The 16,374-nt window shown below is 44.9% G+C and overlaps 1 protein-coding gene across 4 annotated transcripts in view; it reads right to left on the reverse strand.

Moving 5' to 3' along the window:
- The window catches only part of CIPC (CLOCK interacting pacemaker), a 242,607-nt gene that overhangs the window by 74,113 nt on the left and 152,120 nt on the right, over nucleotides 1–16,374 (reverse strand). For all 4 annotated transcript variants that reach the window (XM_069208432.1, XM_069208430.1, XM_069208429.1 and 1 more), the window contains exon 3: nucleotides 14,335–14,504. In XM_069208432.1, coding sequence (XP_069064533.1) covers nucleotides 14,335–14,504 — 170 coding nt within the window. The remainder of the gene's footprint in view (nucleotides 1–14,334; nucleotides 14,505–16,374) is intronic.

The following is a 16,374-nucleotide window of genomic DNA, read 5'->3' on the forward strand; positions in this document are numbered from 1 at the left end:
AGACACTCCTAAACATATATACTAAATCTTATCAGAAATTGGAATTTCTGACATAAAGACGGCCACCTGACCACTTCTCAGGAGAGGTCCTTCACCCAGATTATCAAAAGAGATTCTGCCACAGACTCTCTCACCTATCGCCAGGACATTTTGCCCTTCACATATGCTATATTCCTCCTGAAGCCAATAAAGCGGAGTCTGCTACAGCAGCTTGTGTTTGCCCTTCGCAGGGAACACGGTCTTCCCACTTCCACTAATAAAGATAGCCTTTGCTGTCAGCAAGGCACACAGTGTGTCAGTTCTGCCTAAGAAACTCTAGACTGCAACTTGCTCAGCTTTCCATGCTCTCTTAGGGTCACGCATAGAAGTAGACGTTAGCGTGTTAGGTTCTAGATGACATTTTAACCATGCTAAAAATGTTCATTTTATTCTCATGGTTTATAACATGCCTTCGTGTTATTTATTATTATTCTACATAGTTGTTTTAGATGTACTCAAAAGCAGCTTGTTCCTGTAGTAATACATACTTTTAACTTAAAAGTGTTCATTCTTCTTAATTCAGTGGATGTGTAATACTGTGAATAATGAAATAGGTTTGTTACTGTTACCACAGTACCCATAATCCTTTCATAGGGAGTTAGTTACCCAAAAGCCATGCCTCGATTTCCATAATATATTAAGTAGCTGTAGATAAGTCCCCTATTTGGCATGGTTACCCCCATGTTTTGCCTGCTGTCAGTAGGAGGAACCCAGCATTGCTCCTACCAGTCTTCTGGGGTTTTCCGGGCAGCCCGCGCTGCTGCCACCCCTCAGACAGGTTTCTACCCCCCCCCGCTGCTTGACCAGCTCAGGCAGAGGAAGACAGAACAAAGTATTTCATGTGTGAGAGGGAGTTAACACCCTCACCCTTTTTGTGCCCTCCTTGCATAAACCGGTTTGCACCAGCATGTGGACCATCGGTCCAAGCTCTGGCATGAAACTGGACAAAGGAAAGGGGAGTGACCACTCCCCTGTCCTTCACCACCCCAGGGGTGGCGCCCAGAGCTCCTTCAGGTGGCCACTCGATTCTCCCATCTTGAATCCAAGATGGGCAAAGGCCCATGGGAGCATCCGAGTGGCTAGGTCAGGCAGGTGACGTCACAGCCCCATCCTGATAAGTGGTCACCTTACAGGTGACCAAACCCCTTTTTAGGGCTATTCAGAGCCTCCCTTTTGGGTGGGTCCTCAGATTCGACACACAAGATTCCACCAGGACTCCTCTGCATCATTTCCTTCATCTTCTAGCCACTGGAACCGCAACTGGACTCTTCAGGAACCAACAATCTGCAATTTCAGTGACGACTCTGCTTTGCAACATTGTTTCGCAAGCTCCTTCCAGCAACTGCAACATTTCCCCGGTTGTGTATCCTTTGAGGTTGGCGAGACGTCAGCCTGCACCAAGAACTAAGAATGGATCTCCCGTGGAGTGAAGGAGTCACTCCCCTGCAACTGCAGGCACCAACTGCAAAGACGACCAGCTGCGTGGATCTACTCTCCTCTGGAATTGCATGGATCCTGCATCACAGGTGGTGGTCTGGAGTAATCCCCTTGGTACTCTCTGCTAGCTGTCCAACTTGGGAGACAGTAAGTCCATGCCTCTCCTTGCAGGGCAGTACCCCTGTGCATTGCAACTCTTGCAGCTACCAAGGCTGGTTTGCTCCAAGGGATCTTCAGGTTCTGTGTAGCCCCGGCCCCCAGCAGTTCTTCCTGCCAAGCACAGTCTCCACTCTGCTGCTTCAGCGATGTGGGACTCTTCAGGTGTGCTGACTGGGCCTCACTACGACTTGTCATGCCTGCTGCCAGTGGGTTGCCTGTGGGGGCTGCGACTGCTTCCGTTAGCTCTCCTGACTGCTGACGGTCACCTCGGACTCCCCTCCAAGGGTCGAATCCCCTGGGCCTTGCTGGTCCTCTTCAGCCTTTCAACTCTTCTTTTTCATTTGCCAAGGCCTGTAGGTGGTTTTCCAGCACCATGACCCACTGCAACCGGACAGTCAATGTGGGACACCATCTGCATCGCTTCAGGGACTCTTCTTCATCTCCAGCACGGCACAGCAGGTCTTCTTCTTCCCCCGAGAGGGTGAGTAGTGGCTCCTGCTACGAACGGACACTCCATCACAAACTGGACTTGGTCCCTTTCCTTTGCAGGTCCTCTTCTGTCAGAATCCATCTCTGGGTTCTTCCAGTCTGGTCTGGGTGTTGCACAATCCTTTTCCTAAGTCCTCCTGTTGGTTTTGGGGAAAACCAGGTACTTACCTCTGCTCTCCTGGTCGCTGGCGGTCACCTGGTACTCACCTCTTGGGGTTCCTAGTTCTTCCTGCTCCCCTATTCCGATATCACATCCTTAGGTGGGGGGCTGGAGCTTGCATTCCATTTTCTTAGTATATGATTTAGCCCTCACTATTTTGCCAATGCTGGTTGCTTTTATGCTCCTTACCGATTGCTATTGTGTATATAATTAGTGCGTTTACTTACCTCCACTTGGGGGGACTGCCTATTAGTATTCTAGTATTTGTGTTACCATAATAAAGTACCTTTATTTTTGTAACACTGTGTGGTTCTTTCAGGTGTGATACTGCTGTGTAACTATAGTGGTATTGCATAAGCTTTGCACCTCTCCTCGATACATTTTGGCTGCTCAACCACAGCTACCTCTTGACAGCCCTGGCTTCCTAGACACTGCCTACACTTCACTAATAGAAGATACCTATATATGGTGACAACAACATGGGTGTCCACCACACACTTGGTCAGCTTCCTACAGTAGTGTGCTGCAGGGGCTACAATAACCTGCGTTTTCACATTTACCGCTGATGCACTGATCCAAGTTCACACGTCATCAGTGGGTGGGGAAAGCACACCTTGTAGAGCTACGCTAGAGTCATAGTTTATGCAACAGTCTCGGAGAGTAACCATATGAAATTATTGTTTCCTTAGGTATCTGTCTAACCTCCGCAGGTACAAAATGGATCTCAATTATTTTATTCCCAAGTCTTTTTCTTGATTAAAAAGCAGAATAGAACGTCTTCCTTTCCGGCTGGAGAGCAATCTTACGGTCACACCTTTGGTGAGCACGGTAAACATTTTCTATTGTAGTTCTTGAAGACGATTTGGGAGTGACCTTGTCAGAAGTACATGGGTGGCCTTTTTATGAATTCCAAGGTATGGCCATAGGAGATTAGGTCTAAAACCTACTTATTCAATATGTCAATATGAACTTTCAATGCTCCAAATAGTTTGTTATTCGGCCACCAATTGCTTCTGGAATTAGCTTGCGAGTAGCTGGCACCTCCATTTTGTCACTGATTTCTACTTGTGTTGTCTCTCTTCTATGGAAAGTTTGCTTCCTCCTTGCTGTTTTCTTGTTTTAATAGAAACATTTAATTTTTAGTAGAGAACAGTACAACCAGTTGCTCTTCTGGCATATATCCCATCAGCATGCCCACCCTCCCCCATCTTATTCCATGAATTAACTAATTCACTTTAAACCCCTCAATTGTCAACCATCAGGTCCATGATTTGACCACCATGTCCTCCAGACCTTCTTGTATTTATGGGGGCATCCCCTGTCCTTGTTTATTATCTCTTCCATTTTGGCACACCAGTCCACACCATTTGGCCAAGCCACTATCGTAGGGGCCATAGGTGAGTGGCACTGCCTGGCTATGTTCCTTTTCGCTACTTTTGTGGGGTCGGGGTGGAAATATCAGCATCCCGCCAGTTGGCCTCGTCTAAGGCTCCCACCCATCCCTCCCATCGCTCTTGTAATGAGCTAAGCAGCTCGGAAGAGTGCGTCACCAAGGTCTTATAAATATGTGAGATTCTACCTTACTCTATGGGACCCATAAGCAAGCATCCTCTGAGTGGGCTATACCCTGGGACAGCAACCAACTCTTTTGTGTTCCAGTAAAACATGTCAGAGCTGTAAATAGCAACAAAACTGAGAGGTGGGCATTTGAAAATCTTCAGAAATATCCTGAAAGGACTCAATATGGTGCAAGTCCTACACATCTCTCAGGTGAGATATTACTATACAATCCCATCCCCGTAAACCCTCCAGGAACATAATTTGCACTAGTCGATGGCCCTCCCATAATGGGGTCTCAAGCCTCTTCATCTCAGCGCTGCCCTCCACACTCAGAATACCACCCGAGTTAGTTCTGGAAGGGTTGTAGGAATGGGTAACCCATAAAGGATCCCCACCACCCGACTCAGGTCTAGGAGAAACAGCTCTCCTTCGCACGGATATCTCCATCCCCCATGTAACCAGTCATTAACAGTCAGGAGTTGAGCTGCCCAGCTACAGAGGTGATCATTTGTCATTGTTAGTCCTCCTCGTGCACAGGGCAGACAGACTTTTAAAAGGCCATACTCTAGGGCCGTTGCACCCAAATAAACTGTTGTGTCATGGACGCAAGGGAGTTGAGCCAGGCCTGCGGAATGTGGAAGGGATAATTCTGAAGAATGTAGAGTAGCCTCAGAAGGATCATCATTTTAAAAAGGGCTATTCTACCTATAATGTTTAGGGGGAGCCTGTCCACGGGGACATATATCTTTCCGTGCCACGATTGAGACTCCAGATAAGTCCTGGTTCCCAGGAGATGTAGATGCCCTGGTATAAGAAGCTTAGACTGAGTATGGGGATCCTGGGTGCCAATTTTTGACCTGGCAGTCTCACCGTATGGGCATCAGAAGGGATTTATCCCAATTAACCTTCAGACCTGAAGCGGCAAAGAAGGTATTTAGGATCTGGATCAAGCGGGGATGCAGGACAAGAGAGGAACAGGAACACATTGACTTATAATGCTAGCCGGTCATCATCCCCAAGGCCCAGTCAAACCCCCATACCTGTGCATCACAGTGGAACTAGACTGCCAGAGGTTCAATAGCTAATGCAAATAGGAGGGGGGGGGGGGGGGTGTGAGGGGAGCCCTGTCTGATAGGGAATCTAGAGGTCATAAACCAGTTGATCCGCACCCAGCTTGTGGAGCGATGTAGAGGACCCTAGCATACGCCAGGTATCTGGGCCCAATCCCCATCTTTGCAAGGGTTTCATACAGGAACGACCGACCGCTCAGGTGTCTGCAGAATAATGTATCTCCATCTTACTTTGGACGTCAAGCCTAAAGGAAGTAGCCTTTGCCACTCCTGCCTGCAGAGCACAGCAGCACCAACCAATTTTCAAAAGCCTGTAGAAACAATATCCATTGCACAATCCTGAAGAACATTCCTTGCCTCAGACTTCACATCTTCAGGTAGTCAAACTAAGAAAGAAGCAAAGCCTGACCACATTTGTCAGTCGTTTTTGCCAAGGATTCCAGAGAATTGGTCACTGACTGCAGTAGCTGACACTGTGGAAAAACTCTTTCCTACGTTATTAAAATGCCTACCCTCCCTACCAGGTAGCACGGAGATGGGCGTAGAGGGGCCCTTGGACCGGCGCCGAGTTGCTTGTGTTATGATGTAATTTTTCTTGGGATGTCCTATGAGAGAAGCTGGCGATATTCCTGGTGCCTTATATTTCTTATCCAATCTGGGTATATTTTCACACCTTCCTCCCAGGTAGAATCCGCAACCGGTATAGCTCGAATGGATTTTCTAGATAACTCCTTAAAGTCATAAAGAAGATTATCGGATTGCTTTACTGGCATTGGTAATTCAAATCATTTTGCTGCTCGCTCTATTACAGTATGAAAACCTCCACTATCATAAGGAGAGGAATCTACCAGATGAATAGCTGGGAGTGATGGTGCTGGTAGAAGGTAGTCGTCCTATTCATTAGTTGTACTGTGGTCTTCTTGTACTTCACCTTCTTTTCTCATCGGAAGACATTACATCATCTGCAGGCAGAACTGCAATGCTTGATGCTGGTCTTCTTTTCCTGGCATTGCGTACACCAAAATTATCCAGTGTGCGCATTTTAGGGGGATGCACTGAGGACATTTGTGGAGAATTGGTTGTGGTGGCGATGTAGCCTTGGAGAATTCCAGAAACCTCTTGTAATAGCCCTGCAACCTGCTCTGCAAGCCATGAACCAAAGCCCTTGTTACCTGCTCCACACCCTCTTGAGGCGGATGATGCTTATAGGGGTTTTGTTTTTAATGCGCCATGTGTGGAATAGGCTTATCCATGCCCTTGAAGCACAGTAGTCCTCCTCAAGATATTCCTCAGTCTCTTCCTAATATTTTATGTTTCATTCTGAAGGACTATGTGCCGCTCCGAAAGATCCATCATCTGAATCTTCCTCAGCAAACAAATGAGTTGATGAAAGCTGTAAAATGTATTTGGAGAAGTGTGCTTTGACATTAGTAAAGCTGACAGATAACGTTGTCGACAATAGCATCAAAACATTCTCAGTGTTTCTGTCATGATCGATGATGTTGGTATCATGGCTGTCAGCGATGCCGCCATCATCTTTACCACCATTGTCCATCGTGTTGTCTTCACCTCGGTCTTGGATTTTGTCAGCAGTTTTTTTGCCAAAGTGGATTTTTCCGTTGATGGCACTGAGGAGGGTTTCTTGAAATGCAATTACAACTTTGGAGTGGGTGGTGTAGGTCCAGATTTAAAAAATGTGAGGAGACATCCTCTTTAGTATGCTTATGCAAGCATTCAGTTGATGAAATGTTCTCTTTAGCTCATCCATGAGTGTTTTATTAGAGCTTTTGTAGGTGGTTCATGAGGCATTTGGCCTTCAGATCTTTCTCTTTTCTGAAGCCTTTTGGTCTCTGAAGAATTGTCATCCTCCTCCTCAGAATAAAGATTGTCACTGGCTTTAAGTTCTTGAAGCCATAACAAAAGCATCCACAAAAGTGTCTTTGAAGAGAAAGTACATCAAACTGTACAGTCTTTTACGTTATGAGAGGGGTCGGCAGTAAATGCAGTGTGTAGGGATCCTCTGAGTGAACCTTTTTTGCCACAGTTCCCACAAGGTCTGAAAAGTGCTTTTTTTGCAAGAATCTGACAGTTTGGTTAGTCAGGTGTGAATAGCAGATGGTGCTGGTCTGAAAAGGAAAATGTCACTTACCAAGTGTACATCTGCTCGTGGCATGAGTCGCTGCAGATTCACATGCTTTGCACATCCCGCCATCTAGTGTTGGGCTCGGAGTGTTACAAGTTGTTTTTCTTTGAAGAAGTCTTTTCGAGTCACGTGATCGAGGGACTCCTCCCATTTCGGCTCCATTGCGCATGGGCGTCGTTTCCATGTTAGATTGTTTTCCCCGCAGAGGGTGAGGTAGGAGTTGTGTATTATAGTAATAGTGCCCCTGCAATGGAGTGAATATGTATGTACATAATGTAGTTTAAAGTGATATATTTAAAAATTTACAAATGTTCAAGATCAACTTCGAAACGGCTAGAAGCTCCTGGGGAGGCGGGTGGGCGCATGTGAATCTGCAGCGACTCATGCCACGAACAGATGTACACTGGGTAAGTGACATTTTCCGTTCGATGGCATGTGTAGCTGCAGATACACATGCTTTGCATAGACTAGTAAGCAGTTATCTCCCTAAAAGCGGTGGTTCAGCCTGTAGGAGTTGAAGTTGTTTGAAACAAAGTTTGTAGTACTGCTTGGCCTACTGTGGCTTGTTGTGCTGTTAACACATCCACGCAGTAGTGTTTGGTAAATGTATGAGGCGTAGACCATGTGGCTGCCTTACATATTTCAGTCATTGGAATATTTCCTAGAAAGGCCATGGTAGCAACTTTCTTTATAGTCGAGTGTGCCTTTGGTGTAATAGGCAGTTCTCTTTTTGCTTTGAGATAACAAGTTTGAATGCACTTAACTATCCATCTAGAAATGCCTTGTTTTGAAATTGGATTTCCTGTATGAGGTTTTTGGAAAGCAATAAATAATTGTTTTGTTTTCCGAATTTGTTTTGTTCTGTCAATGTGGTACATTAACGCTCTTTTGATGTCTAATGTATGTAGTGCTCTTTCAGCTACCGAATCTGGCTGTGGGAAGAACACTGGTAGTTCTACTGTTTGTTTCACCCTCACCATGTCCAAACAGGTCAACGCAGTCTCATCCTCCTGTTTTAACACCCTCCGAATGCTCCGCAGGATCTTCAAGTGGATTCCAACAGGAACCAGAAAGACAGTGACCCAAGCCCTCGTCAGTAGCAGACTCGACTACGGCAACGCACTCTACACAGGCATCCCAACAAAAGACATCAAACGCCTACCTGAACACCAAACTCAACTTCTACGTTCCCTCACGAACACTACGCTCTGCCAACCTTGCCCTCGCCATCGTCCCCCGAATCCAACGCAAGACCTCTGGCGGCAGATCCTTCTCCTACCTCGCCGCCAAAACCTGGAACTCACTCCCGACCTCACTGCGCCAGACCCAGGATCTCCTCACCTTCAGGAGACTCCTCAAGACATGGCTCTTCGAACGATAGCAGCACGCCCCCCCCCCCCCCCCTAGCGCCTCGAAACCCTAACGGGTACATAGCGTGCTTTATAAATTATTGATTGATTGATTGAACGGTGATCTGACTTTTGGTAAGAATTTAGGATTTGTTCATAAGACTTTACTTTACTTTATGCTTGTGTATCTGAATAAATGGTTCTTGTATGGTAAATGCTTGTATCTCACTTACTCTTCTTAGAGATGTAATAGCAATTAGAAATGCAACTTTCCATGTTAAGTATTGCATTTCACATGAGTGCATAGGTTTGAAAGGTTCAGACAATGTTGAGGTTCCACGAAGGAACTGGTGGTATTATTCTTTTTAGGCCTTCCATAAACGCTTTTATGACTGGTATCCTAAATAATGAAGTGGAGTGCGTAATTTGCAGATAAGCTGAAATTGCGGTAAGATGTATTTTAATGGATGAAAAAGGTAGCTTTGACTTTTGCAAATGTAGTAAGTAGCTTACAATGTCTTTAGCAGATACGTTTAATGTCTGAATTTGATTATTATGGCAATAATAAACTAATCTTTTCCACTTATTTGCATAGCAATGTCTAGTGGTTGGTTTCCTAGCTTGTTTTATGACCTCCATACATTCCTGTGTAAGGTCTAAGTGTCCGAATTCTAAGACTTCAGGAGCCAAATTGCTAGATTCAGCGATGCTGGATTTGGGTGTCTGATCTGTTGTTTGTGTTGAGTTAACAGATCTGGTTTGTTTGGTAGTTTGACATGAGGCACTACTGAGAGGTCTACTAGTGTTGTGTACCAAGGTTGTCTTGCCCAAGTTGGTGCTATTAGTATGAGTTTGAGTTTGTTTTGACTCAATTTGTTTTACCAGATATTGAAGGAGTGGGAGAGGGGGAAAAGCGTATGCAAATATCCCTGACCAACTCATCCATAACGCATTGCCCAGAGACTGATCCTGTGGGTATCTGGATGCGAAGTTTTGGCATTTTGCGTTTTCTTTTGTTGCAAATAGGTCTATTTGTGGTGTTCTCCATCTTTGGAAGTAAGTGTTTAGTATTTGGGGGTGAATCTCCCATTCGTGGATCTGTTGGTGATCCCGAGAAAGATTGTCTGCTAACGGATTCTGAATCCCTGGAATAAACTGTGCTATTAGGCGAATGTGGTTGTGAATCGCCCAATGCCATATTCTCTGTGCCAGGAGACACAACTGTGTTGAATGTGTTCCTCCCCGTTTGTTCAGATAATACATCGTTGTCATGTTGTCTGTTTTGACAAGGATGTGTTTGTGGCTTATTATGGGTTGAAATGATTTCAACGCTAGAAATACTGCCAGTAGTTTTAAGTGATTTATGTGAAACTGTCTTTGCTGAGTGTCCCATTGTCCCTGGATGCTGTGTTGATTGAGGTGTGCTCCCCACCCTATCATGGAGGCATCTGTAGTTATTACGTATTGAGGCACTGGGTCTTGGAAAGGCCGCCCTTGGTTTAAATTTATATTGTTCCACCATAGAAGCGTGGTGTATGTTTGGCGGTCTATCAACACTAGATCTGGAAGTTGACCCTGTGCGTGTGACCATTGTGATGCTAGGCACTGTTCTAAGGGCCGCATGTGCAATCTGGCGTTTGGGACAATGGCTATGCATGAGGACATCATGCCTAGTAGTTTCATCACCATCTTGACCTGTATTCTTTGTTTTGGATACATGGTTTGTATTACAATGCTTGTACCCTTTGTGGACTTGGAGTGACAACCCCTTTAGTTGATTGTTGCCCCCAAGTATTGCTGTGTTTGACACGGCTGAAGGTGTGACTTTGTGTAGTTGAGTGAGAAACCTAGTTTGTGGAGGGTTTCGATGACATACTTTGTGTGTTGTGAACACCGTTCTTGCGTGTTGGTTTTGATTAACCAATCGTCTAGGTACGGGAACACGTGTATTTGCTGTCTTCTGATATGCGCAGCTACTACTGCCAGGCATTTTGTAAAAACTCTTGGCGCAGTTGTTATCCCAAATGGCAACACTTTGAATTGGTAATGTACCCCTTGGAATACAAACCTTAGGTACTTTCTGTGTGAAGGATGTATCGGTATATGGAAGTATGCATCCTTTAGGTCTAGTGTTGTCATATAGTCTTGTTGTTTGAGCAATGGGATTACGTCCTGTAATGTCACCATGTGAAAGTGATCTGATTTGATGTATGTATTTAACTTTCTGAGATCTAATATAGGTCTTAGAGTTTTGTCCTTTTTGGGTATGAGAAAGTACAGAGAGTAAACTCCTGTTCCTTTCTGATGAATTGGTACTAATTCTATTGCTTCTTTTTGTAACAACGCTTGGACCTCCAGTTGTAGAAGATCCATGTGTTGTTTTGACATATTGTGTGTTTTCGGTGGGACATTTGGAGGCAAATTGAGAAATTCTATGCAATAACCATGCTGGATAATTGCTAGGACCCAAATATCTGTTGTTATTTCCTCCCATTGTTTGTAGAATTTGGTTAGCCTCCCCCCCCACAGGTGTTGTGTTGGGGATTTGTGACGTGTAAGTCACTGCTTGTTTTGTGGAGTTTTGGGACTTTGGAACTTCCCTCTACTTTTTTGGAATTGTCCCCCTCTATATTGTCCCCGAAAACTTCCCCGCTGATATTGGCTCTGATAAGTGGGCCTGGTTTGTGAGGTTGTGGGTTCCGTGCTTTGTCCTTGAAACTGTGTTTTATGAAATGTGCCTCTGCTCTGTGGGGAGTAGAGTGCGCCCATGGCTTTGGCCGTATCCGTGTCCTTTTTAAGCTTTTCGATGGCAGTGTCCACCTCCGGCCCAAACAACTGCTGTCCGTTAAATGGCATATTCAGCACGGCTTGTTGTATTTCCGGCTTGAATCCTGATGTACGCAGCCATGCATGTCTCCTTATGGTCACTGCTGTGTTTACAGTTCTAGCAGCTGTGTCTGCAGCATCCATTGCTGACCGTATCTGATTGTTTGAGATACTTTGTCCTTTTTCCACCACTTGCTGTGCTCTTTTTTGGAACTCCTTGGGCAAATGTTCTATAAAGTGTTGCATTTTGTCCCAACGAGCCCTATTGTATCTGGCCAACAAAGCCTGTGAGTTAGCAATACGCCACTGGTTTGCTGCCTGTGCCGCCACCCTTTTCCCTGCCGAACTTAAGACTCTCTTTATCTGGAGGTGGTGCATCTCCTGAAGTGTGTGAGTTTGCCCTCTTGCAAGCTGCCCCTACTACCACTGAGTCTGGTGTTAACTGTTGTGTGATGTACATGGGGTCTGTTGGTGGCGGTTTATATTTTTTTCTCCACTCTTGGAGTAATGGCCCTTCCTTTTACAGGCTCCTCAAACACTTGTTTGGAGTGTTTTAGCATTCCAGGTAGCATGGGGAGACTCTGGTACTGGCTGTGTGTGGACGACAGTGTATTAAATAGAAAGTAGTCTTCAATTGGCTCTGCATGCAGGCTGACATTATGAAACGCCGCTGCCCTTGCCACCACCTGTGCGTAGGCTGTACTATCTTCTGGTAGTGACGGTCTAGCTGGATAACAGTCAGGACTGTTATCTGACACTGGCCCATCATAAAGATCCCACGCGTCTGGATGAGCTGGGGATTGCATCATTGGTGGAGTGGCTACCGGTGATGGTTGCGGAGAGCGTTGTGGAGACGGTGGCGGGGTTACTTGTTTAGCCACCTTTGCCTGTGGCTGCCTGTCTTTCTCTTGGAAGGCAAGTTTGCATTTCATTCGAATCGGAGGGAGAGTGCTGATCTTCCCCGTTTCCTTTTGGATGTGGAGCCTTCTTTGGGTGTAGTCTGGCTCCATTGTCTCCAGTTCCTGTCCAAATCTATGTGTTTTCATTTGTGAGGACAGGCCTTGTTCCTCTGTGTAGGAACTTGATTTCAGTTTGGAGGCCGGATGTTTCGGTATCGAAACCTTTTTGGCTGCTTTTTTTGGTTCCGACAACACTTTTTTGTTCTTCGGCGTACAGATTTCTCGGTGCCGACTTGGTTCGGTGCCACTCTCTCAGTGCCGAGATTGCTCTGACCCGGTGTCTCGGGTCGAGTTTGCTCTGTGCCGGTATCTCGACCAGAGTCGGAGGACTTCGACACATGCATGCCCTTTTTCGGTGCCGATGCCCGGTCACCTATTTTTCGGGTTAAGCCATGGCCTGTTGGCAGTGGCGTCCCCTGGGCTTTACTGGTTTTTACGCGAGTCTTGTGTATCGACATCTTACTCACGGTTTTCGGCGTCTGTTCAGGATCGACCTCTTCAGAGTCCGAATCCTCAATGGAGAAGGCTTCCTCTTCTTCCTCCATGTGTTTTTGTCCTGTCGGCACCGACGCCATCTGTAATCTTCTTGCTCTTCGGTCCCTAAAAGTCTTTCTGGACCGAAATGCTCGACAGGCCTCACAGGTATCCTCTTTGTGTTCTGGCGACAAACACAAATTACAGACCAGATGCTGATCTGCGTAAGGATACTTGTTGTGGCATTCGGCGCAGAAGCGGAATGGGGTCCGATCCATTAGCCTTGAAGACTCACGCGGTCGGGCCGACCATGCCCCGGAGGGGAATCGAAAACCCCGAAGGGTCCCCGGAGCTCTTCAGAATTCAGTGTCGATCTGTTGTAGCTAACCCGATACCGAACGCAAACAATACCGTTGAATTTTCCGAGTTTTTCACTAACTTTCCGAACCGAAGCGCGGAGTGAAAAGGAACACGTCCGAACCCAATGGCGGAAAGAAAACAATCTAAGATGGAGTCAACGCCCATGCGCAATGGAGCCGAAATGGGAGGAGTCCCTCGATCTCGTGACTCGAAAAGACTTCTTCGAAGAAAAACAACTTGTAACACTCAGAGCCCAACACTAGATGGCGGGATGTGCAAAGCATGTGTATCTGCAGCTACACATGCCATCGAACATATAGATATATCTTTTTCTATCTGAAAATCCTGGATAACTGAGTGGTGTTCAGGGAGATTCCCTTGACATGACATGCAGTAGAATGCTTAAGGAAGTGAAGCCTCTGTGGGGAATGCTCTGAAGGTGCTGTTGCCTGATTTGTTGGATTTTGGTTCTTTCATAATGATGTGACTAGGTTTTTAGCCCTTCTGGACTATGTGTGAACTATACTGCTTTTGCCACTGTACTGTGGGAATCCCACATGTGAATCTATGAAAGGTTCAGTACAGGGGAATTCATGATTTTACTGAAGTCTGTGTTGATTTGCGAAGGTTTATCAGGATCTCAAATTCCGAAGAGGGAGACACTTGCCTGAAAATTCTTACGTTAAAAGGTAAATGCGTAGGATGAGTCTTGGGACTAGTCGAGGTGGTGCTGCATGAACCCAAAGAAGATATTCTTCTATTATTGAGTGACCATTGAGTCTGATGGAGGAGTCATTCACAGGAGAACACGATCCGGATGCAGTTTTGTAACATGTAAGATGGGCAACATAGAAGGAGGTGTGGGAGATGAGGCTGGAGAGTAAAATGTGCCACCAGGATTCTGGATCTCTCTTCGTCTCATGTATGTTGTGTTCGTGAGAAGTTTTGTGTCCTTGGAGCAAGAAATCTCATTTAATGTACTGTTATTGTGTGCAACAAGAATTTTTGGTTAGCCTTAAACAATCTGATGTGCTTGAACTGCTGTGTAGGTCTTAAACAGGCATAACATTGTTTAGTTCGGAGGGAGGCATAGTGTTCCATGTCTGCACTGTATCAGAGAATGTCTAGAGCGGTACACAATTTCAGATATTTTCTTGCAAAAGTGTTGGGTATGCCAGCTGGACAGTAACATGCCACAAGAGAGATAAATGGGTGCTGCAGCTGCATATTACATGCTATTAGAGAAAACTATATAAAATGGAAAAGAGGTGTAAGTAACCCAAATATACAATTATTGCTTCTTTCTTACCTGTCTGAAGAATACATTCTTCATCATAAGCACAGGTGATAGGCCAGTGAAAGAACTATTCTTTGTACCAGGGTTCTGGACAGTTCCATCCTTGGCACTCCAGCATAAGACACTCCTCACGTCCTCTGAATCCACCAGCTCCAAGGAGCTCTGGCAGTCTGAAGCCCCATCTAAGAGAAGCAAAACTCTGTTAGCAGGGGTTCTGGAAAGAGTTGTGATCTGTCGTGCAAGATCAATTTACCAATAACTATGTTAACAGAGCAAAACATAAACACATGTTAAGATATCATCTTTCATGTTCAATAAATAGCTTACAAGAATGAAGTGCCTGTTTGGAGGAAGCGATGTAAGAGATATTATCCCACTATTGATTAAAAGAGGGTACTAATACTGAACTCTGTCAAGTACTCCCTTATAACGGGCTCACCAGACAAGCACCTGTTAACTAGAAGATCAGGAAAAGAAGTCTCTTGCTATCGCTAAAACACACTAGCATCAAAGACCTGTTGAAAGGCAGTTCAGTAAGAGCTAGTCTCCAACTGTGGTCAGCTTAAGAGAAGCAAGTAGCTCCTAATAGTGAGCTCTGTAAAATGATTTCTTCTAGTCACTAACTTATTTCAAGAAGCTGTTGATTATAAGATGTGTAAGTGAAGGTCTTGATCTCTCAACATCTAGTTTACTACAGGAAACGCAACCTATAGGAGGCTTGGTACTCTTAATATTAAAGACCAGTTTACAGGAAGGAGTCTGTTGAAAGAGTGCTTAAAAAAAGCAAAGGCCTGTTATTAGAGTGATCTGTAACACGTGGTCTATCTCTCATCCAATCTGCGATCAGCAAGAGTCAGACATTTGTGAACAGCAAGAATCAGTGAATGTGGGTTCTGTGCGTAGATTGCATTATTTAACCAGCATTTAAGTATTTATTATAAGTATATAGCCCATTCGCTAAAACACAGAACCACAAAAGTGATACCAAAAAAAAAAAAAAAAAAAAAAACACAGAACTACTTTAGGATAACGAATGGGAGCATAAAAGCAGGTGAAATCATGGTGTAGACAATAGATGCTTATTCAAAATGGGGACAGCACCTCCTCCCTACCACCACCACCACCACCTCACTCCCACTTTCTCGAGATGCAAAACGTTTATAACAATTTGTTTCTGCACACTTTGGGGATGAGTAGTATATCAAGCCAGAGGGTGCCCCAGGAAATGCTAAAAAGTCTGAGGAGATGGTTTGGTACACTATGGAACTGATAGAGACGGCAAGGGCCCACCCAGAACCATCTCTCTCTCTGAAATAAACACTATTACCAGTTGGCGCTGTGGGAAAGGAAGATGAAGGTATAGGAGAAGAATCCCAGAACAGGTCAGGAGACATGGGTCCCCGCCTTCTGTGTTAGAACTTGATGGCGTACGTGCCTCTGAGGGTGAAATACTGGAACCTGTTTTTCAATAACAGCTGGGTTATTGGTGATGTTGCCATTGTATTATCAATGGACAGTTGTGTTTTAACTTAAAAAGCATAACAAAATATTTTTTTTTCTTTAGAAATCAGATGAAATACGTTGTTTTACAAGAGAGAGCAAGGAATTTAAAGTGGTTGCACAGTAAATAGCAAGCGGGCAGGAATATAAAATGTCCTACCTTTCTTAGCGTAAAGTTTTAAGTCTATTAAGTACAGGAAGGAAAGGGTTATGCTCCACTTTCTTCACTTTTTATTTAACAGCAGCCTTCAAAACAAGCAAAAAAAGTCCTTTCCCATGAGTACCTGGGAAGGCGTCAAAGAGAAAACACATCCCTCCTTCACTGTTTTACTCCATCAGCTCTTACTATGCCTCCTCTTTCTTTGTGAGACAGTTGCCTCTAGTTCTGGGTGCCTCTGTCTTGCTCAAATACCTCATTTCCTACAACCAAAAAGTAGATAATCAGTAGTCCATCTGAACTAAGGCTGTTATCCTTAAATTCAGGAATACAGGTGACACATTCCTATTATAAAGCATCTTCAACAGAAGAAAAAAATAAAAAATAAAAAATAA

The sequence above is a fragment of the Pleurodeles waltl genome, chromosome 9 (genome assembly GCF_031143425.1).
Source record: "Pleurodeles waltl isolate 20211129_DDA chromosome 9, aPleWal1.hap1.20221129, whole genome shotgun sequence".
Classification (NCBI taxonomy): Eukaryota; Metazoa; Chordata; class Amphibia; order Caudata; family Salamandridae; genus Pleurodeles; species Pleurodeles waltl.